The 24543-nt window shown below is 39.0% G+C and overlaps 1 protein-coding gene across 1 annotated transcript; it reads left to right on the forward strand.

Annotated features, from left to right (window-relative positions):
* Window positions 1–2509: 2509 nt before the first annotated feature.
* COPB1 (COPI coat complex subunit beta 1) lies at window positions 2510–18381 on the forward strand. The gene is made up of 21 exons (XM_068194125.1): window positions 2510–2661; window positions 3345–3574; window positions 4200–4369; window positions 4569–4683; window positions 5258–5350; window positions 5896–6033; window positions 6738–6857; window positions 7294–7401; window positions 7493–7639; window positions 8100–8245; window positions 9254–9350; window positions 9949–10109; window positions 10638–10758; window positions 11122–11349; window positions 11520–11699; window positions 12491–12635; window positions 14087–14206; window positions 14529–14674; window positions 15916–16005; window positions 16745–16900; window positions 18048–18381. The coding sequence occupies exons 1-21, from the start codon at window positions 2571–2573 to the stop codon at window positions 18105–18107; spliced, it is 2862 nt and encodes a 953-aa protein (XP_068050226.1). The 5' UTR covers window positions 2510–2570; the 3' UTR covers window positions 18108–18381.
* Window positions 18382–24543: the final 6162 nt, after the last annotated feature.

The raw sequence follows: 24543 nt of genomic DNA on the forward strand, positions 1-24543 counted from the left end.
CCACCGTCCAGTACGGAGCCGCACGGCCGGCCCGCGGCGGCCTCGCGGGGCCGGGGGGAAGGGGCGGGCGCCGCTTCTCCGCTGGGCGCCGCAAGGCCCGAGGCCTCAGGGCCCCGCCGGCATCTTCCCGGTGGCTCCCGGCAGGGCCCCGGGGGCGCGGGGCGGCTGTGGGAGGGTTTGTGGCGCGGAGAGAGCTGCGGATCTCGGGGTTTGCTCAGGGGAACGGCAGGCGGACGCGAGCATTGAGGAAAGCTTTTCCTCATAGCTTAAAATGCCCGGGTTTGGAGTAGAAGTAGGAACTGGGACATTAAGGGAGAAATAGCCCTCAGCTGGCTGAGGGCTATTTCGGGATTTTTTGTCGGGATTTTTTAGTAAACATTTTGAATACTCTGTGTTGCAGTTGTGCGTCAGTAAAGCGGTGCATTCTCAGGGTTTTGGTTCATTTGGTGCCCTGGTTCCTAAGGCTCCCCGGGGATGTAGGCGAGCAGGCGTGGCTTTTTGTCTCCCTGGCCTCTGTAAATTCTGCAGCTTTCGATTTCCTTGGGTGCCGAGGTCTGGTTGTGGGTGCCCCATCCCTGCAAGTGTTCAAGGCCAGGTTGGATAGGGCTCTGAGCAACGTGGTTTGGTGATGGGCAGGGTGTTGGAATGAATTCATCTTTAAAGTCCCTTCGGACCCCAGCCATTCAGTGACTCACCACAGGTGATAGAGATGTTACTGCTGGAGAGTTAAAGAAGCACCTACGTCTGTGTCCTGTCCGTGTGGGCTCTCAGTTTCTCTGATTTCAAGTCTTTGTGCCTTGCAAGGAGGAAAACTGGGTGGTGCTTCTCCCTGCCAAATCTCCCAGGTCTGTGTTTTACGAGAGTTGTTTTTCATTGCTGCTTTTCAGAGCCCAAAGTGCACTCATTTATCACACTTCAGAGATATGTTTGACTGTAATTTTGGAAATTTCTGCACCTGAAGTCTTTGTATGAGTAAAGATACTTGCCCTGCTTTCACAAGGATCTACTTTATGGTCTGTATGAGTTGTTCTTGTTGGTGAAGGTGCTGGCTGCAGGGCTTTGATGCAGGAATTCTGGGTAACAGCATAGGAAATGTAAGCAAAAAAGCTGCTGCTGAGGCAAGAAAACAGTTGGGAAAGCCCTCTGAGATCATCAAATCCAACCTTTGATCACCACCTTTGTCAAATGGAGCATGGCACTAAGTGCCACATCCAGTCATTTCATGAATGAGTGGTTTATGTAAATATTTGTAAGCAACAAGATTGAGGGATCTAGGCCTTAAAATACAGAATTCATAACAGAAAGAGGAATGTTTCCCTAAAAATCTCTATTGCAAGTATTTTTTGGGATGGTTGTTGGGGTGCTGATTGATGTGAGTTGTTTTCTTGTGTGGAAAAAGGGACAGCAGCCCAGCTCAGCACAAGTTCCCTACTCCCTGTTCAGGGTGACGCTCTCTGGGTGCCCATTTGATGAGAAAAGGGAGTCTCAGACTTCGAGACAATCCATATCAATAAAAGCGGATTTATTTTTGACACAATTTCTGTAGAAAGTACAAAATTGCTCATATAATAAACAGTAGCAGTTCTCTTTGCTGTGGTTTGTCAGGGTAGTATCACAGCATTAGCCAAGCAAGCTCAAGCTTGAGCATTTTTCATTACTTAGGAAATAGAATAAAAAGGTTGATTTGATCCTAGATGTCTGTTATATAAAGAATGAACAAATATGAGAATGAGGACTGATTCAACAAAAAGGTTGATTTGATCCTAGATGTCTATTACATAAAGAAAAAACAAACCCGAGAATGAGAATTGAGCTTAATAGCAGATTTCATTACCTGGACTGCCCCGCACACAGCAGCTTTGATAGATCTGTAGCCTTCTTGTCCTTTTTCACCATAAAAAGACTTGGTTTCCTCATTAGTGTCTAGTGGAGACAGTAGAGTTGAGCTGATCTGATGATCCCTGGCAGGTAAAATGCTTCTCTCTCTATCACTTTTTCTTCTCTCCCATCCTTGGTTTCTGCTCTCTTCAAAGCTTCCTGCATAGGCTGATTCAACTTGTTAATTGAGCCCAGAACTTTATCTTTTCATTTTCTCTTTTTTCTGTGAAGTTTTTCAGCTGATTTTGCAGCTTGGGTCATTCACCTGGAGGGGCACAGGAGTGCAGGGAAGGTAGTGGGAATATACAGCTGGGGATGACTCCAGGAGAGAGAAGCTGCTGCATCCATTCGCCTTCAGTCAGGTGCCCTGTACACTTCTGTTATCCCTGACTGTGCCCAAAATATTGGAAAGATTTTGGTTTTTTTCTGTTGTCTCTGAAAAATGTCATGCTCTTCATCTTTGTGGTGCTCACAGAAATGTAGAGTAACAGCAAGGCAAGAAGGCTTTTGCATGTGCCTTCTCAAGAAACCCAGCAATCCCTTCAAGTCATTAAGTCAGTTATAATAATGCTTTTGGGCTTGTTAATTCAATTTTTTAACTTTGGGATGGTTTTGTTTGCTTGGTATTTAGGTTGTATGACATTTGTGTGAAAAGAATTCTTCCCTTGAGAGAACTCCTTTAACCAAGAGCCATGACTGCTGCAGAGAACGTGTGTTACACATTGATCAACGTTCCCATGGATTCAGAGCCACCTTCTGAAATCAGCTTAAAAAATGACCTAGGCAAGTATTGACAGTGATTGAAGGATACTCCATCTTACCCGAATTATTCTCTCTTTGTGTCTTTCCTAGAGTTTTGTTTACATTTTTAAGCTAAAACAAGTCAGTTTCATGTTTAATTTCTATTGAGTTCTGGAAGATGTATGTTCCTCTGTTTGCTGTGTTTTGAGAAACTTCATGATATTATTTTATGTGCTGTAGTGTACTCCACAGTCTGTGCAAAATCTGATTTTTTTTTTTTTTTGAGAGAGAATTTTAAGTAATACCTGCTTGGGCTAAGGCAGATTTGAGCAGATTGTTTTGGAATAAGAAACAAATTGTGCTATCACTTGTTCAGTGCCCTGTGGAATGTGCTGGCCAAAGCAGCAGTGTTGGTATCTGATATATGTGTGACACCAGAGCACATTGTAATATCCTGGTACAAATCTAAGCATTAAAACAGCCTTGGAATTTGAACTCTTTCAATTCCAATGTATTGATCCTCTGATTATTCCATGAATTCCGTGCTTATTTTTAAATATCTCTTGCTTCTTCTTTATCCTTTAATGGAAGTAAAGGTATAGATTTTATTGATATGCTGTATTTCACTCCTTCAGAGGAGTTTGTGTCTTCTGACACTGAGGATCAATAATTCTATTAAAGTAGCTGTGACGTGTCAGCCTTCCTCACTTCATTTCCTCCTATAGAAAAAGGAGATGTCAAGTTGAAGACAGAGGCCTTGAAGAAAGTAATCATTATGATTCTGAATGGTGAGAAACTGCCTGGGCTCCTGATGACCATCATACGCTTTGTGCTGCCTCTCCAAGACCATACCATCAAAAAGCTGCTGCTCGTCTTTTGGGAGATCGTGCCAAAGACCACTCCAGATGGCAGGCTCCTGCAGGAAATGATCCTCGTGTGTGATGCATACAGAAAGGTAGCCTCTTTTTTTTTTTTCATTGGTTATGTTCCTCTGCTGGATCTTTGTAAAAGGGGTAGCATTTTGTGTTACTAAATAAATATAAATATTGTTTATTCTCAGCATTTCCTTCCTATCTGTTGTGTCTCAGTGCTTCAGAGCTGGTAACTGCAGATAAGCAGCAGACCTACTACCAAGGAGTTTTGTATTCTTTTACAGGTACAACTTAAAAAAAAATTTAGTGCTCTGTTTCCTTGTCTGTGAACATTAAAGGTGAGGGGTAACATGGTTACCATCTTCCAAGCATCTTGGGACAAGCCGTGGGTCGTAAAAGGACACTATTGTGGTATATTTGGTAAACACCTTCTCAAAGATATTAAGGAGCTTCAACTTTGGGAAGGGGTTGGAAAAATATAATCCAGAAAAAAATCCTACAGGCTTTGTAAGTTTTATTGCACATAAATACATATTTTTAAATATTCTGGGACAGAAGTGCTTTAGGAAAGCATTTCTTGAGAAAACAGTGAGGTGCTGTTGGGAATGTTGGGAACTTGTACCATGGGAGAGCTGAGCGTGGGAGAAGGTGGTAAGTGCATTCATCTGGAGAGTCTGGCATTTCAGATATGTTTCCTGTTGCTTTTAGGATCTCCAGCACCCAAATGAGTTTATCCGAGGCTCCACTCTGCGCTTTCTCTGCAAGCTGAAGGAAGCAGAGCTGCTGGAGCCCTTGATGCCGGCTATCCGCGCGTGCCTGGAGCACCGGCACAGCTACGTGCGCCGGAACGCCGTGCTGGCTATTTACACCATCTACAGGTACGTGCACAAACAGGGCACAATCCTGCATGCACAACACCAGCACTGCCTTTAGGTTTTGAGAACTCAAATATTTATCACTCCCTAGCATGGTGTTTAGAATTTTTAGGTTTGTTTGCCTTTTCTCCTCTATTTAATGGGCATCCTTGGGTTCTACTCCATGCCAGTAGTTCTTAATTACGTTTCTTTTCTTGTAAAGGAACTTTGAACATCTTATACCTGATGCTCCTGAACTGATCCATGATTTCTTGGTGAATGAGAAAGATGCAAGCTGCAAAAGAAATGCATTTATGATGCTGATTCATGCAGATCAGGTAAAGATACCTGCCCTCAAAGTCATTTGGTTTAATAATTGTAAATATGCTGCGTAACTAGCCAGTAGTTTGTTGGTAGTATAAACTACTTGTGTTCATAAAAATCCCTGTGTATGATAGTGTTAATGTTTTTGTGGGATATTTGGTACTCATAATGTAGGTCTTTAGTGTTCTCTTTATTTTAAAGGAGAACTACTCTATTTGATGAAGGTGCTGAAAAATGTGAGCATAACCACACTGAGAAGCACTCCATTATCTGCTGTTCTAAAGCTTTTGTAGTTGTATGAGGAAGAAATGAGGAAGAAACTGCATGAGGCAGTTTCAGTTTAGTGTTTTGGATTACTTGTTCTACAAGCAATTGCCTTTTGTTCCTAACTACCATTAGTTTGTTTCTCTTTCTGCCCTCTATAGACAGGATGGATTATTTTTCTATTTAGATCTACAGTGTTTTCCTAAATTGTTGAAGCATTGCATAAAGGCTGTTTGGTATTTTGATTTTTAGAATGTGTTTTGATTTAAAATTCAACTAGTGAGCAAGCTCTGAATAACATAAAATATTTTATCTTCTGTGTAGGATCGAGCTTTGGATTATTTGAGTACCTGTATTGACCAAGTGCAGACCTTTGGTGACATACTGCAGTTGGTTATTGTTGAACTAATTTACAAGGTAAAAGGGAAATGTTGTGGCACATTTAAAATAAAGGCACATGTTAATTTACGGAATTATATTAGACTGTTTTTTAAAAAGGATAGAATGTTGCTGGAAACGGGATTTAGCTGGCTTCTTGTCCATGTCAGGAATATATCATTGCTTAATAGTGCTGACTAAGATTTGTCTCTTGAAATGGTAAACATCTCAAGTGTGCACTGTACAGAGCAATAAGTCTCACCAGATTTGCTGTAATGGGGACAGTATTATCAGAGTGGTCTTTGTGGGCATGAGCAGGGCATCTCTTACAGAAGCTGTTAGAGGCTCTGCCCTTCCTTTTGATGGGAGATTTTAAGACCGTGTAGCATTGCTCAGAGTTGTTGAGAACAGCTTTTGAAGAGCTTTTGTAATTAGATTTTTACAGCTGTGAATGACACTTCCTGTCACCAGAAAAGGTTGTCACCTTTTGGTTAATTTTCTCCTCTCTGTAAGATAGTGGAGCAGGTGAGCTGTAGGATTGCTCTTTTCTTTGTGTGCCAACTGTGGATCATTCTTTTATTGAGGTCTGTCACGCGAATCCATCGGAGAGAGCTCGGTTCATTCGCTGCATCTACAACCTGCTGCAGTCCTCGAGTCCTGCAGTGAAGTATGAGGCTGCAGGTACTCTAGTTACACTCTCCAGTGCACCCACAGCGATCAAGGTATGAAAGTGATGTTTTCAGCTCTTCGTTAGCTTCTAGAGCACTGAAGTGAGCACTGTGTGCTGCGTGTTGAGACTTAGGAGGGAAGGCTTTAGTAACACTTCTCATGTGAAACACTGTCTTAAAGTATCTCTTACAACTGGTCACAAAAAAAGACTGAGCAGACCTGGAGCTAGTGGATTCAATATCACTTTGGTAGGGGACAAACTTGAATACTGTGCAGACTGTTGGACCAACCTATGATCTACTTGACCTAGTTAGCAAAGCAGACTACAGCTGAAGGTGTCAGAGATTGGATGAAATTTTTTACTCATGAATATGACTCATTTCAGACCAGGGTAGAAGCATAAAGCAGTGAAGATTTGTGTTGATTACTGATTGACCTGCCAACTCTTCTAAGCTGGTTTTCATGCCCTGTTGCATATTTCACAGCTGACCCAAAGCATGTTAGATAACCTATCTTTCTTCGAGTTTGAAGTCAAATCTGTGTACTGTAAGCTGATGCCATTGTGAGCCTTCACGTGTGATTTTTATAACATGGTGGACAAAAAATTTTAAAGTCTGTTTATCAGGTTAATTTCTGTGCTAACTCTAACTAGCTGCTTTAATAATAAAATATAAGAAGTCTTTTCCTCAATTTCAGAAATTTTCCAGTTTATCCTCTTCATGACTAAAAAAACGAGTTTTGATCCTTTTAATTTTAGGCTGCTGCCCAATGCTACATAGATTTGATTATTAAAGAAAGTGATAATAATGTGAAACTGATTGTCTTGGATCGGTTGATTGAGCTGAAGGAGCATCCCTCCCACGAACGAGTGTTGCAGGTATGTGGGCTGTCTCTTTTCCTGTAAGCCTTAGGAAGGAAAAGCCTTCAATAACAAAGCTTCCAGCTTTTTGCAGTGTATGGAGAGAAGAACTTCTGAAGTTTCAATTTCCTGTTGGTATGTTTTTGGTAAAAACATATTGGATGGACTCCTATGTTTATGACTTGGCTGCTTTTATTGTCTGCATGAGAATTACCAATGGCAAATGCTTTCCTGGTTGTAAGGTTTAATGGTGTATCTGCACAGGAGACTTTTATGTAAATGTAGAATGTATAAATGAACACTGAGAAGTTTTAATGCCTGTTGCTTGCTTGTCAGTAGATCATATATTATGTATCCAGAAAGGCTTTGAAAATCATTGAGGACTGAAAATCAGAATTGTATGAAAAGGAAGTAATTTAAAATGTCAAAATACTTTACTTTGTTATTGTTTCAGGATCTAGTTATGGACATCCTCAGAGTGTTGAGCACCCCGGATCTAGAAGTGCGCAAAAAAACCCTTCAGCTGGCTTTGGATCTTGTGTCTTCAAGAAATGTGGAGGAGGTAAATTATATGTGCTTTTGATTCATTACGCTATTTTCTTTCTTTTGAAAAATGTCACTTATAAAAAAATTTGATTTGATCTTTTTTGCAGCTCGTGATTGTTCTGAAGAAGGAAGTGATTAAAACTAATAATGTGACAGAGCATGAAGATACAGACAAGTACAGACAGCTCCTGGTTCGGACACTGCATTCTTGTAGTGTTCGCTTCCCAGACATGGCTGCAAATGTTATTCCAGTGGTATGCAAATATTTCATTATATTGTCATTACACCTGCAGAATTGCAGGTGTAATATATATATTGCAATATATATAATATATATATATATATTGTCATTGCACCTGCAGAATTGCTGAAGCTTAGGTGAACTTCACAAAAACCAATGCTCTTTTTAATTCCTAAAGAAACATAGGACTTTTGATGCTGTAATTATTTGTCTTCTGAGACTATTATTATATTTTTGAAAAACATGAGCTGAAGAGAACCTTTAAAAGTGCAATAATTTGTATCACTAGAAAAACAGTTTGGAAATGTTAAAATTGCTACTTGTTTGGAATGTACTTAAGATAGTTTGACTTCAGTTTTTTTTTCCACTGGGGATACATAAGGAGTTTTATTTTTCTGAACATAGAAGGGAAGTATTATTGTACAAACTTCTCTGTGCTGCTGTTTGTGCTGATGTTCAATCTTTCGTGGCAGCTGATGGAGTTCCTTAGTGATAACAACGAAGCGGCAGCCGCCGATGTCTTGGAGTTTGTGCGGGAAGCGATACAGAGATTTGAAAACCTCAGACCTCTTATTGTTGAGAAGATGCTTGAAGTCTTTCATGCTATTAAATCTGTCAAGTGAGTCCAGAATCTGATATCAAACAGACTTGGGAGCACCTGTGGCTCACTTGCATTGAATGTATATTGTCATTAAATATGTACCAAAATCCACATTACCCACACAGACTGACTCTGAGCTGTTTTCAAGTAGAGGATTTATATGTACACCTTTCTTCTTGCCTACTTGTGCAAGAGATAAATTGGGTGTTTGTTGCATTGAATAGATGAAATAAGTTCAATTTTAATTTCTGTAATGCATTTGATAATTGTAAGTCCACTTGCTAGAAAATAGTGTTGTTGATGAAGGCCAAACATAAAGTAATATATTTATTAAAACAGAATTTCTAAGGAATTTGCACTTGTAGGCAAGTGGAAATACAGTACATTTATTAGAAAACCTAATCTAACATAGACTGAGCTTTACAAACTATAGAGCTATTTTAGTACCTTTTAGAGCTCTAAAAACTTTGCTTGCTGATGGATATGTAAAGGTTAAGTCATATGAGAGTTTCTCTGTATCAGAAGAGCACTCTGTCATTCTCCTAATACACAGAAAACTCTGAATCCCATCTCCATTGTAATCTCATTAAGTGGGGGCAAAAAATCCCTCTGAAGCTTTGCTATTCTTTTCCTAATCTTCATTCTTCTTCTGGTTTTTCATTTTCTCCTGTATAATGGAAAAATTAGATTGTCTCAGTTAAATGGAGAATTTAGAGCTGACTTTATTCACATGCAGTGGAGTATTTAATTATGATCACAGTGAAATTTAATGTTACGTATGTTAGGTTTAACACAGATGGAAATAAATATGTAGCAGAGAATATATCTAATTTGATGTATTTTGATGTACTTGTTTGTGAGTTTGCTGAGGCTTAAAGGATAATTGCTTTTGATTTATCCTGCTTTTGTCAGTTGTGTCCTTTTGAATTTGTCAAGACTGGCCTCTACTACCTGATAAATCAGTTTTCTTGGTGCCAGTTTGAGTATGTCGCGAAAGCATGATTTAAATTACTGTTCTGGTCTTAGGATTTATCGAGGAGCATTATGGATCCTTGGAGAATATTGCAGCACAAAGGAGGATATACAAAGTGTAATGACAGAGGTTCGCCGATCACTAGGAGAGGTGTGTATGTTTAAGGGTTTTTGTGTTTACTGGCCCTTTGTGGTTTTTCCTGCCATTGTGCAGTGGGTTTTCTAAGAAGAGGTATTTTGGAAAGATCAAGTAAGATGCAACACTGTACTGGGGACTTGTGATGTGTAATGGCATTTGCACAGGAAATCTTAAGTAAAAAGCAGTCAGGGTTTTGAATTCATTACTCTTTTTTTTTTTCAAGTAGCATACTTGAGCTGAGAATAAGTGATATCTGTTAATAGAAGAGCTGGGAAATTCCTTATTTCAGAAAATTATGGCAGCTTTAAGATATGATTTAATTATATCCAATAGCAAAGAAAAAGTGCTTTAAATCTGGGTTGTTCTGAGAGAAAGTTTTCTCTGACAAAGTCTTAATTCACCAAAGAGAGCTTTATTGCATGTGTTGGAAGCTTCTGTATGTATTTCAATATCTGCTTATTTTCTCAAATTCTCCCCAAACCAACGCACTGTAGCTGACCTTTGGCTTATAAAAACTTGAGTAATGCAGATAATTTTTATTAAAACCTTCTGCAGAACAAAACAGTATCTTTTATTTTAATTGTAACAGTTGCTTCCTGATCATTTCTAGATCCCAATAGTAGAATCTGAAATCAAGAAAGAAGCTGGTGAGCTCAAACCTGAAGAAGAGGTGTCTGTGGGTCCAGCCCAAAAATTAGTGACAGAGATGGGCACTTATGCAACACAAAGCGCTCTTAGCAGTTCCCGACCTGCCAAAAAGGAAGAAGACAGGTATTTGTGATTTCCTACTTGGCCAGGAATGACTCGGTTAATTTTTATCTTTGTTTATTTGAGTGGTGTTATCTGTCATACAGAGTTCAGTGGTTGAGGGAATTTCCTGTTTTAAGGTATTATCCCAACTAGATAGTATAGGAAGTTGCCTGTTTGCTTAGGATTTGTAATCAAAGCCTACTGTATAAATAAGTGCTTTATTAATTATGATATATCCTAAATTCTAGTTGATTTATTTATATATAAAGCTCTTTCACAGTTTTAGTTGGATACAGAGATTAAAATATTTTCTTCCCTTTATATCACCTTGCATTCCTACACCTTTCTCTCCCTAGTCCATGTGGAAATGACTGTGTGACTTGTGAAAATCTCTGTATCCAGAAAATTACTTTGAGAAGGAAAAACCCCAACCCTGTGAGGAGTTTCAAACTAGTTTTGCTTGTACAGTGTGAAAGTTAAGGTATCAAGAATAGTAGGCTGAAGATTGTCATCCAGAAGTAGTTTTCTGAGGATCATTTGTCTTTGCAGACCTCCCTTACGAGGATTCCTGCTGGATGGAGATTTCTTTGTTGCAGCTTCCCTTGCTACAACTTTAACCAAGATTGCTTTACGTTATGTGTCCCTAGTTCAGGAAAAGAAGAAGCAAAACGTGAGTCATCTTTTGTGTTTTCACATTTAAGGAAGAGCTGCTTTTTGCCACTTTTCTTTTACAAAGTTGCAAAATGGGTTAAGCCCAAAGTGAAGTGCCAGTTATGCTATTGGATAATAATGATAGTTTGGATCACAAACAGGACCTGCTGCTTTCCAGCCATTCTATCTAGACAATCTCTAAATCATTCTGCTTGGTTTCAGATAGCAAGACTAAAAAACTAGGTAATCTGTTCAGAGATGTTATGATTTGATTAATATGCACTTTTTAGGAAAATGTAAGAAATAAGTAAGAAGTCAACATTTCTGTTAAGCTGTGGAAAATGCAATAACCTTCTTCCATTCTCTTTGTGCTCCTTCTCAGTCCTTTAATGCTGAAGCTATGCTGCTGATGGCCACTATTCTCCACTTGGGAAAGTCTTCTTTTCCCAAGAAGCCAATTACAGATGATGATGTGGATCGTATTTCATTGTGTCTGAAAGTGTTGTCAGAATGTTCTCCTCTCATGAATGACATTTTCAACAAAGAATGCAGGCAGTCCCTCTCTCACATGCTGTCAGCCAAGCTAGAAGAGGAGAAACTTTCCCAGAAGGTGAGCTGTTATAAGTGCGTAACCATGAACACTTGGAGTTTTTACAGGTGTTCACATCCAAGCTGGTCCTAGAAATGTCATCATTTGACTCTGTCAGACATTATTTGACTGTTTTTCTGTGCTAAGGAATGGAATTCACTGTGAATTCTTGAATTATTCTCTTCCTGCAGAAAGAATCTGAGAAGAGGAATGTGACAATTCAGCCAGATGATCCCATTTCCTTCATGCAGCTTACTGCTAAAAATGAAATGAGCTCAAAAGAAGACCAGTTCCAGCTTAGCCTTCTTGCAGCAATGGGAAACACACAGAGGAAAGAGACTGCTGATCCTCTTGCTTCCAAACTTAATAAGGTAGTGGGAAATCAGTGGTTTATACATGGGATCACTTTGGGAGTTGCAGACTGGAACTGGTGAACCAGACTATGCTGCTTGATTGGAAAAACCCAGTTGTATCCTGGTTGGGATCAGGAGGAAGAAAATAACTTGTGCTTATAGTTGTTACCTTCTCAAATGGGAAGAGGAAGAACAAGAAGGACACTTGGATAGTGCTGAGCTGGTGGGATGTGGAGAAGAAACTAGGATTTGCTGCTTTGAAATCCCAATAAAGTTCACAGGGAAGTGAGCAAGGATGCCAGAAGTGATTAAGATCCTCTATACTTTGGCTGCTGTATCCTATGGCCAAGTGCAATGCATCCTCTTTATGCCTTTTTTTCCTGTAGATTAGCAGAACCTGCTGAGGAGGTTTAAAGAGAAGAAATCACTTCAGTAATTCATTAGTTAAGAGTTAAACCCCCAGACTTTGAAAGAATGGATGAATTCTTTCTGATGTTTAAAATTACCTTTTCATTTTAAGTCAACATTTCTTTGTCCTGCTGATCATCTTAAGAATAAATGGCATTACAATTCATATTTTAGGAACTTATTAGTTCAGAATTAATTTCATCTGGAGAGGATTTATATGTGTATATAAACACATAGTATGTATGCAGGGTGACATGTGAAGGAAGGCTCCTTGTTTTGGAGGCCCATATTAAAGAATAATCAATTTAAGTGTACTTTATTTTTATTTTTTGTCATTGTTTGAATGATTCTGTGTTTTGAACTGGGTTCTGACAAGGTGAATCCCTTGGCTTGTGTCGCAGGTCACTCAGCTGACAGGTTTCTCAGACCCTGTGTATGCAGAAGCCTATGTCCATGTCAATCAGTATGACATTGTGCTGGATGTGCTCGTGGTCAACCAGACCAGTGACACCCTGCAGAACTGCACCCTGGAGCTAGCCACGCTGGGTAAGGAGGGTTGCACTGCTGCAAGCAAAGCAGCTCTGAGCTTTTGGGAATTGGGCATTACTCTGCTGTAAGGAATTCCTGAAACACTTCCACAGTGATGCCAGTTACTCACCATTTTGAATGCCTTTAAAATTATACTGTTTTAAATATTTGGTGGAAGTTTGTATGTACTGACACTGACAATGCAATCTGATGATATAAACAGTAGTCCAAATTTATCACTAAAAACAGTGTTCCATTTCCCCTTCTCCTTTTAGACACAGACAGGTTTTTTGATGTACTTATTTTTCATTGTGCTGCTATCATAGATAGGAAAATAAAAATAGGTCAAAATCCCAACTGGAATGGAGCAGAAAGCCATCGGCCTTAGGTGGTTTTTGCACTCAACCTGAAGTACTTAAATACTGCATTTACTCAACTGAAACCATTCCCTGTACCAACAGCAGTACTAGAGTCTTGCTTGGACAGTACTGAGGCTTCATTAACTTCTCTTAGAGGAGTCACTGGAGCAGATAATTCAAGAACAGTAGCCAGTTTCTTATTAGTTGTCCTCTGCTTTGGCAGTCAGAAGCTGAAATGCATTTACAATATGCTAGGAGAACTCATATTATGTCCTGTTCACTATTGTAGATATGACTGGAAGGGCATAACCTTTCTCCTAAAATTTTGTAAATCATTTGATGAGACTAATGATGGATATAAATCAAATGGATGCATTATTTAATAAGTTGTATCTTTCTATTTGTCAGCTCAGTAAAGTGGAATTCTGTATTCCCCAGCTGATGTACTGCAAAAGCTGACTTGAGGCATCACTCCCATGTGGAGCTCGTGCTGTTCATGCTGTGTTCTCAAATTGCAGTTTAATAGAACTAAGGAGTCTTTCCAGTTGCTTGCTGAAGGATTAGTAAAAATGCATCCCTTAGTGTTTCCTTGGAGCAATTATATTCAGAATCAAGGGGAAATTTTTGACTCGTTTATAAATAGCTTAGTGCCTGTAGTGCTGGACCTTGTACTTTGGGTTTGAGGCACTTGACTATAGGGTTAGGCCTTATGATGATGTCAGTGATTAAAATACAAGGTAGAATTAACCATTTCCTTGTTAAAAAATGAATACTGAACTCCATCCAAAGCCCATTTAATTCAGTATTTGCCTTTGTTTTCAGTGGGGTTTGGGTGAACACAACAGTATTTTAACTGAAATTTCTATGTAATGTAATTTATCTTGCAATTAGGAAACTATATAAAAAAAGAACAACCAATTCCAAATCAACGAATATGGTGTTGTTTAGTGGTGCTATGGTGGTGATTTAGTGGTGTTATGGTGGTGGTGTGTGCAGCTCTATAGATGCAAAAATTGGATGACAAGAAAATAAAAAGCTGTTGTTCCAAAAGCTAAGCTCATTGTATACTGCTAGTGTTCCCTGATTTCATCTCCCAATTTCTTTACACAGGTGACTTGAAACTTGTGGAAAAACCATCTCCTCTGACACTTGCTCCACATGATTTTGCAAACATTAAAGCTAATGTCAAAGTCGCTTCAACAGAAAATGGAATAATTTTTGGTAATGTTGGTAAGTAAACAATTTCAGTGTGCAAAATTAACATGGATGTGTTGCATTTTTAACTGCTTAATGAGCTCAAAAAGAAGTAAAACCCTTCATATTGGGAGAAGAAATTAAATTACAATGTAAGAATATTTGTGATGATTTAAAAAAAATCTATATCACTGTTACTTAAAACAATCATAGAATGTGCTACCTTTAGGATGATTGTCAGCATGAGATTGAGCAAGGCTTGACTGTTGTTAAGTGGCAGATGGTAACTCAGCACCCTTATTAAGTGCAAATTCACTTTTTGGAACATTCAGAAATGGTTTTGTGTGTTCTCTTGCAGTGTATGATGTCTCTGGAGCAGCCAGCGACAGAAACTGTGTGGTTCTCAGTGATATTCACATTGACATAATGGATTACATCCAGCCTGCTTCCTGCACAGATGCTGAGTTCAGACAGATGTGGGCAGAATTTGAATGGGAAAACAAAGTTAGTTTTTGGGGGTTTTTTTGTATGTTAATTTGTTAATGAGATACAATTCTGTCTCTTGTTCTACAGCAGCTCATTACAGCAGCATTATCTATTGCCACATAAACCTCATTCAACATCCTCATTGGATGTTTGCCTCAAGTAGCTTATTCTCTTACAACTATCTTATCAGTTTCACAAGCTTAGCAATGCAATATCTGGGTTTTTGGCTAGCAAAAGAGGTGGTGTGCATTGAGCTTTACCTCCTGTATGGAAGCTGTTCAAGCTGACTGGTGATTGCTATTTATTTTGGCTCAAAGGTGAGATGGGAACAAGTGTAAGTTTATGCTGAGGCTGCAGAATTATTCATGCTGCTCAGCGTCTCCAGTTCTTAATCACATTGTCTTGTGGGTTGCAAGGGAACTCTTAAAGGTTGTTTAGTCCAGCCCCTTGTCAGGGGTACAGGAATATCTTTCTTCACTTTGCTACTTTGCAGTACAGCTGTAGCATAAAATCCTGGGTGCTGTGTGAGACCAGCAAGACAGTGGGTACCCTTCACAGTAACTGAGGGTGCCCAAACCTAAAAAAATGGTTTAAGTGAGATAATATAAGAATGGAGTAGAAACCTTAAACCAGAGTGGGAGATATTTTTCATGAACTGTAGCCTTGTGTGGTACATAGGTGTGCCTACTTGAGACTAGGTTTAAATATCTCGAGGAGCTTGTGCACAATATATTGTAATACATGGTATATGAAGCCTTAGTAGTTTGTAAACTCCTCCTAAGAGATATGTTAAAAAACAATTTAAACAAGGCGCATAATATGCAATACGATAAAGCCAAGGCAGCCCAGAGAGCTTTGTTGCTAGAAGGGGAAGATGAAAGGAATATTTATCACTAGTTAAAAGCAAACTTTGGACTAGGTATTGCTTTTCCTTGTTCTGGCAATGAGTAAACTGTATTCAGACAAGGAGTCCGCTGTTTGCTGTAGAGAATCTAGATGTTCCACTGAGTGTCATATTCACCCATTAGATTTGAGAAACCATGGTAATAGCATGAAATTCTCCATCTTAACAAGTGGAGGGCAGGAAGGGAAGACTTGCTGTGATGCCACCACATAGTGGGAAGTGCATGCAGCTTACTGAGTGTGCTGTTCCTCAAGGAGGAATGTGGAACTGATCTCCTTTATAGAGCCCTGAAGATATTTCAGAAATTCCTGAGGTGCTAATTAAAGTAATTGCCTTTTTTTTTTCCTTCTTGAAGGTAACAGTGAATACAAATATCATTGATTTAAATGAATATTTACAGCACATACTGAAGTCAACCAATATGAAATGCCTGACTCCAGAGAAGGTGAGTTATTTTTTGGACAGTTTTAGATACCTTTTTTAGTCCCTGTGCTTTATTATTTAATTTGTCCAACATTTGTTACTAATATTCTTAAAAATGCCTGCTTACGAAATGAAGTAGTACTTATACCTCAAAGCTTTTACTCTGAAATTGGTAAAAGCTGATAAATGTTACCAAAATTCTCTGTTGTCCCAAGATGGAAAATCTGAATGTCCATTTTGATTCACAGTAGCTAAGCTGTAGCATAGACTTGATGTAAACATCTGTTTACATAAAGGGCTTTTTTTAGTAGTTTCATATTTCTTCCTTCTCTGACAAAAATTACCTTTCTTTTGCCACTTTAGCCTTTTTGTTGTAAAGCAAAATAAATATATAGAATAGCTACTTGCTGTTAAGATACAGCATGTATGATAGCTATTAGCTATTACATGTAGAGTAACCAAACTTAAGTATAGTAGCTATTTAACTTCTTTGCCATTTTGCTGTTGATTAAAACAAACCACAAAATGCCATCCTGCCTTGTCTTGATGAATTCTATAAGACTGCATAATTCCCAATATGAATTCTAGAAAAAGGCCACAACTGTTTTCCAATGCATGATTCCCACATGTTACAAAACGTTGCATGTGAAGAAAGAATTGTAAACATGATACATTGATAACTACCTAGAGAACTTGGGGTGAACTAAACTGTGTTTAGAGGATTTTGGTCTATTTTAAGAGTTCCCATGTGCTTTCCGTAGGCCCTTTCAGGCTATTGTGGCTTTATGGCAGCCAATCTTTATGCCCGTTCCATATTCGGAGAAGACGCCCTGGCCAATGTGAGCATTGAGAAGCCAATTCACCTGGGGCCAGAGGCGCCTGTCACAGGCCACATACGGATCCGGGCCAAGAGTCAGGTAACGGGGCTTGCCATCCTCACCCTTGTTAGGACAATGTACCGAGCGCTCCTAAAAATATGCAGATTTTTGACAGTCTTTTGTCCTGGTGTGTTGCCATAAAATAGGCCTTTGCATCAAGATTTCCCAATTTTGTCCATAGTGCTGCGAATAGGATGTTATATTTTATTTGCTTTTAAATAAAGAGCAAATGTGCCCCAGGGTTACATGATGTTTTTCTTACCAAATTGCACATTCCAGTGCCACACCACAAGGAAATTTTATGCATGTAATTGCTATTCACTGATTCTTTTTAAAAACAACAAAATAAAACCTCAGGGTTTTTAGTATGAGTATTCTCTGTAGATATATGTGTCTGCTTTGGATTTTAGAGTTTCTACCTCCCAACTGAAAAAAAAAAGACTGCGATTTGGAGTAAATAATTCAAAAACACCAGTGTACAATAGAAATATTTTAAACAGCGTAAAATAAAGGAGTACCTGAGAGTTTTCATATTCAAAGAAAACATTTCATTTATGTGATGTCACTACAAAGATTTTGGACTGGTTAAAATTAAAGTTTCTGAAGTGTTACAGTGCCATTTTTGCATAAAACTGCATTCAGTTACATATGCCAGCATGGTTTCATGTTGAAATCACTGTGCTATTGAATATGTGGATTTATTCATGCAGTCTCTTTTGATGGTTCTTCAGTTTCTGTGCGATATTAATCTGGCTCTGAGATTAAATTATTTTCCATAGCTGTGGTGTACTGAGTGTGCTGGTATCAGCACTGGGACTTTCGACTGTTAAATTTCAGTAACTGGACACGCAGTTGTAGCTTCTCCCCTGGCAGTCCTGTTTCAGTTGGTGGGAGGTCAGAAGGTTAAAATAGGTTTTATTCTTCTGTTTTTCATGTTGATAACACATGTAACAGTTGCCAGCTCAATTAAGTTTCATTTTCTCAATAATATATCTAGACCTAACCTTTACCTAGTGATAAGGAAGTGAGCACTATGAAATGTACAAAGAAGTGAGCAGCTAGAAATTTCCATGCCACTGACTCAATAGATTTCTATATATGGAACTTCCATTTTAATATAGATGAGATAAAGTTATTTTCAAGTGAAGTATTTGTGTCATGATTGTTGTCTTCCTTTTCCTTACAGGGAATGGCTTTGAGCCTTGGAGATAAGATCAATCTGTCCCAGAAGAAGACAAGTTTATAAATTTTACCTAATGTCTTTTCAGGTCTTTTACAGTTTAACCTTAGGTATGTGGCTTTTGGGCTCGAGAACATCATGTATTCTTCAGTGTTCTGTAATTGTAGAAGCCAAGCTTTTGAGCTGAAAGCATTCCAGCAGATAATTTATAAGTTCTCCATGATTGATATTGAGCAAATTTTAGATCTCCAGGGTTTTTTTTCTTTGTCCTGGAAGTCATGTTTTCTTTGTCTCTAGTATATACTGATGCTCACAGTACAATAAACAAGTTATACCAGTACTGTTTAGTCTGTAAATTATAATCTCTGTAATATCTGATCAGTATTGAATATCTGTCCAGGGGTACTTTGGTGCTCTGAGAAAGTGAGAGTCTGTAATAGCTTAAGTGTTTACAATAATGACTAGGCCTGAATACGTGAATGTATGATCATGGTTCTTAAAATACTCTGGTATACCTAGGAGAATATAAATTTGCCAACTAAATTAAAGGCTGTATATTCTAGATGGTAATGTAATAACTTGGCACAGACAAGCTTGTAGTATCAAAAAAGAGACTGGCAAAATTCAGCCCTTTCCAGCAAGTTATAGACCCCTAAACTTTGTTTCTGAAGTGCTTTCCTAACAGTGTTATCCTGAGTAACATAGCATTGCTGGTGGTGTTCTTACTTTTCAGTTACTGTGGAAAAGACAGCCAAGTGCAGCATTAAAGCTGTAGCAGCATAAGCAGTTTTTCAGTGAATGCAGCCCTTGGCCATGGGTGTGAGCTCAGGAAGAAAAGATTCAGACTCATTATAAGCTTGCAGTTAGTTGAACTATGTTGAAAAGGAAGAGTTGTGAGTGAAGGTCAGGTCAGGATGTTGAAGTGAGCTAACAGTATTTGGCTACTAAATTTTATGTAAATTACCAGTGGATTAAAACATAACCATAGATTGAAAATACTGCCAGCTCTATCTATTCAGCATTAATTCTGAATTTGTTAAATTGTTGCAAGCAATTGCTTCTACAGAAGAGTGTCCAGAGCCAGCAGTGCTCTTCCAGTTGGCTGAAAGTCCTGCTGCTGGATTTCCACAGCTGTGACCTGCTCCAGAAGGACAGAAGAGAATATTCCAAGTTGGTGATTCCCAAAGCATTTAAGGCCTTAGTGATGAAAATACCTTTTTTCCATTCTGAATAAGAATAAGGAGCACAAATGTAAATTCTGAAGTGAAATACTCTGGGCTACAGTATTTTATCTGGCTAAAGGATGGCCCTAGAAGTGCAATGCAAAACCTGAGCATGGTTTTGTTGAACGACCTATTTATTTTTCATGTTTTGAAATCCCTGTTTGGTTCTGCCATTGTTTTGGTTTTTAGTGAAAGCTCTAGCTCATGCATAACTTGATAGCAGCAAGAGCTGAAGCTCTGAGTATGCAGGACTGCCTTGATAATGTCCTTATGTCTCTGCATGATCCCACAGCAGCTCTTCTGCTTTCTGGGAAGTTACTCCAGATTCACAGGGATGTAGTAAATATAATCATATTCTGATCTTAACTGCTCAATACTTCATCATTTGGGGGTGAGGGGTGCTGATGGGAGAAAAGCATTAGGAATATTGTTGAATGGGAGCTTCTGTGAAATTCCATGGATATCAGTATGCTGCTCTGGGGTGAGTGTGGGGGATCTCATTCTGCAGTTACTTAAAGCCAAACCAAGATAAAAGAAAATCCTAGGAGTCCAGTGGATGGTTTCATCTATTCATGAAGACACTGTGAGTAGTTAGACACTAGCAGAGACTGAGTCATAGCTCTGTGGGCACTGGCCAGTTTGGATGGGATGAATTTGCTGACCACAGCCAAAGAAAGGATGTCTTTGGAGAAGGAGGATGACTTCCAGTATGTGTTATCCAAGCCATGCTTCAATCACAATCTGCTCTCCTCATTGGAGAATAGAAAAACATCCTGGCACATGCAGACATCCATATTTCAAGTGGCTTCTAGTCAGCTGGGAGGGGAACATAATTTTGTTTGGGATAGTTTTTGCTGTCTGGATTTTATGGAAAGACATGGAAACATCTGTGCAGCAGAAGCTGCCCTGACTTTGGGATTCATTTTCCACCTGCCATGCTTTCCAGTAGCTCTTCTGCAGAATTGGTTTTGTACAGACATTTTTATTGGTGGCATGCCTTTTTTCAGTAGCCTGAACACTAAAAATGTTAGATCTGTGTTTCATGTCTGTCCTTCAGAGATTAAATTCCTTTCTTTTATACATCCATCTTACTGTGTTCTGGATAAGCTTTTGCTCAGCAGCTCAGATAACAAATTGATTCTGGTCCTGTGCATACAAAGGAATATCTTGCACAGACCTTCATTCTTCAGGATCCACTTGCAGCTTTTTCACTGCAGTAAAAGCTGGTGTACAGCTGTGGCTCTGAATTGTTCCAAACTTGGTATCAGGAAATTGTTACACCCTGTGTTTTCTGCACAGCATTATGTGTTGCATACACTGTGCTAGGGTTAAGGGAGTGTTATTCCACTACTCTGATTTCAGAAACTTCTATAAGAACAGGAATAAATTACCAGGAGGAGTAAATGGAGCAAGAAAGCTTGATGCTTTTCCATTAAAAGTTTGAGAAAGTCATTGCAGGATGCAGTGTTAGAATAGCAGGAAGCCAGTTTCTACTATGCTCCTGCTCCTGATGTCCCTCCTGCCAGTAATCAGGGCCAGGTTTCTTTATTCAGGGCCTCATGGGGATTTGTGTTTATCTCTTATTTAAATGCTAACATGAGAAGCAGGAATGTTTACCTGAGGACAGGTAGATGTGGGTAACACTTATTTGGGAGTCAAATAAGACTTGGGGCTTATGCTAAGAAAGCATGAATAGGGAGACTGTATTTACAGAAACTTCATAGGTATTGTAAAAAATAAATTAAAAATCGGGCCACAGTGGAACTTAAATTGTACTCATCTTCAGAAAGATTTGTAAGTGGTTCTGTAAAGGCAGCTTTATGCACCTCTGAGAAATATGAAGCTTTGTGTGAGGTGTTTGCTTTCTATTGTGTGCTTTTTGGCACAAAGCTGCAGCTGAAAGACTCAGTCACTTAATCCTGTTAGTTAGCAGCACCCCAGCACCAATTTAAAGCATTTTATAAATTCTTCAAAGTTTTCTTGTGTTGTTACACCAGGGGGTGCTGTCTTGCAACTGATAGATTTTTGGAGGTTGTTTTTTGTTGTCCTTTCTAAAAAGTCTTAAGGAAGAAAGTAAAGGATCTGGTGCAGGGATGTGCTGCAAGTTTTGTCATATAAGCAGTAGGGAGTAATTTTGGCCCACTCTTGGGGTCACTTACCATTGGTTTTTGTATATTTTTAGGTTGCCTAGCTGTGTGTAAGCAGTGCACACCAATTCACAGCTCAGATTACTAATACAGTACATCTGTTCAAATGCTGCCTTGTCTCTAGAGATTTTACTTTTCTAAAGCACAGTAAGATAGATTTGGTTGTGCACAGCTGGTCTAGGGAAGATCTCCCATTTGAGAGACATGAAAATGAATTCACTAAGAAAGGGATGTAGGTGTAATATAAGAAATTCTAGCTGTAACTTTGCCTGTACATTTGTAATACTAACCTAGGCCATTTTCTATTTGAGCAAAGCCATAAAATATTCACTGTATTTCACTAGATACTTCTTTGGATTTTTTTTGGTGTATGTTCTGTAACTCGTGATTTTAATCTTTTCTAAACTCTGTGTTTAGAAACAAAATTTTAAAAAATTAAAATTTCTTCAGTGATCCACAATTGTTAAGAATAGAATGGAATTGCTACCAAAATGTGATGTGATTTGTTCTGAAAGATGAGCATAACTCTTCCAGCCATAGATTGTAGGTATTTTATAATTTGGTTATAAAGTACAAATATTTTTTGTATATAAAATGTAGACATTTTATACTTTTCTAAACCAGTTACTTTAGACAGGTATAAGATCTGCAGTTTCTGTGGCTGGTAAGTGCCTATTTTGCTCTTTCTTTCACTGGAATTTCATTTAGGAGAAGCAGAACATACTAAGCTTATTGTTATCCTTGGCCCCAACTCAGAAGCAGTGTTAGTGGGTCTCACTGTTCCTGCATCCTATTCATAGTGGTTTTCAGGTTTGGTGTTTCAGGTCTTTCCTGTAATAGCTGATCAAAGTCTGCTACAGCAGATGGTCACACTACATCTTTTCACTAAAAATGTGGTATCTTCTTTTTCTGAGGTCTCACAGTACCAGAAAGAGTTGTAAGAATGTCGTCATGCTTCTAAATTTAGTTACGTGCAAAGTTTGGAGATAATTTCAAAATGCAGTAACGGGTTCTTAATCTGATCTTTCTGAATAACTTCTGTCACTGATATTTAGACACAAGAATAAACAATTATTTCTGCTGTGTTGTTCTTAAGCTATATGTAAATATTTTATTACTTTGTAGAAATTTCACTCAGATGGGATTCCCTGTGTCCTTTTTTTATTCCTTCCTTAATTTTAAATATTTTTCACTGACAATGATCTCTACATGATCTGTCCAAAACTACCATGATGTGTTGCATAGGCACCCCTACTTTTAATTTGTTTTCAAATGAAATTCTGTCATTTTTTAAATATCCATTTTATTAAGTGGTGCTAGTGGACCAGTTTCCTCTGAGCTATGACTGAAAGAGATGAAAGTGTTGTTCATGTGCAGAAGCATGCACCATTTAGCAGGAGATTTTTTGAGATCAGGAATGGTGGATGACAGGCCTAGGTAAGCCCCTTCAAACTTGGGAGGGTAGAATTTTCACCTCGGCAGTGTCCTAACTTGTGGCAGAGCTCTGTGGGACCTGTGGGCACTGAAAACCCACTGGGTCCATCTCTTTTAATAATGTAGTGCATGTTTTTAAGTGTGATCTGCTTTGCACATTCAGTAGTCTTTGGGATGGGCTCAAACTTTGCGCAGTTTTCCTCCTGGTGGCATCTGAAGTTGTGACCCAGGCCACAAACCTGTGCCTCACTTACACTGTGGCTGCCAGGACCTGCACAGTTAGGTGTCTCTGTGGGATGTGCACCTGCGACCAGCACCTGGCAACAGCTTCATTCCTGGCCAAAACCAAGCCTAGACTTGCAGTACCAGAATGGCAACAGGTCAGAGCAGATCAAAGCTGATCTCCAGGCAGGTGTCTGAGCTTCAATTCAGCCATGAGCTAACCTCTGTCTTTCCTACCTCATGCAGAGAAGTAGCTGCCGACTTGAGGCATTACCCCATGCTCTGAGACCTTTCAGGCTGTTCTGTCAGTAAGAGGCTGTTCTACATTGTCAGGCATCTTGTGAAGAGACCAAATGCAGTTCTCTGTACCAGATGGGAATTATGCTCTGGGCTTCAGTCTATTTGATCTTAAGTGCCATTACTGCTTGCTTACAGTACCTTAGTATCTGAAAACTGCAACTTGAAGTGGTCCACTTAAGTTCTTGTGTGTGATGCACAGGTTTGATACCAATCTGGAAGGCAAGTGACCCAGTTTATTTGGTTAGTGCAGCTGATGTTGTCACCATTTAGAAAGTGAGGGTGTTCACTGGCTCCTTACAATTACATCCACATTGACATGAATTATTGTTCTGAGGGAAGGAGTGGGGTTTTGAAGTCTTGTCATCTTCAAGGATTCTGTATTCCTTCATCCATGCTTGAGCTTGAGGGAGAAGAGAAGGCAGCTTGAATCTGTAACTGATGGCACATGCAGCAAAGCTCATATCAGTGGTGGCTTCAGACTGGCTGCAAGGTCCCACACCTGTGCCCAGGAAGAGTCCTGACTGCACTCGCTCCTAAAACCCCTACAAACTTTCCATAAATATGCCCCTATAAATAAACCTGTATAAAGTTTCTATAAATCCAGTTTTCCCCAGTTTACCAGGCTGCATTCTAGTCTGCATATCTGAGCTCTTTACCTGCTCAGATAGCACCTACCTGCCAGTAAAAACCCTGCTGTAGGAGCATACTTCTTTTCTGGCTCATCCAATTTTCTTTGTTATAGTTTATTTATATAAATATTTCCATCCTGGAAAGCAGATTCACCTTTTACTCTGATTATCAGGAATTGCCTTGGATTCTTAAGTGGGATTTTTTGAATTCCATATCAAACTTTCTTTTAACAGTGCAAGAAAATAAGCTATTCAAACTTTAATGTGTTTGACCTGATAGTTTAGTTCTTGTGCTTTCAAGCATATAGCACTATGTTAATGCATCTTTACTAAGAGATACAATTATTGCAGGGTTTGGATGCCTGATCCATAAGTAAGAGCAGGTGGTTTTTTCCTATGCCTGTTCTCACTTGCACTTTCAGATGTACAGGTTCAGCAGTACTACTATATCCAGCCTTAATAAATGGGAATGTTAACGTAGAAATGCCACAGAAACCTGCTTTTGCAGCAGGCAGGTGCTAAGAGCTCATGAAGACATTTATCAGGT

This window comes from Anomalospiza imberbis, chromosome 6 (assembly GCF_031753505.1).
Source record: "Anomalospiza imberbis isolate Cuckoo-Finch-1a 21T00152 chromosome 6, ASM3175350v1, whole genome shotgun sequence".
Classification (NCBI taxonomy): Eukaryota; Metazoa; Chordata; class Aves; order Passeriformes; family Viduidae; genus Anomalospiza; species Anomalospiza imberbis.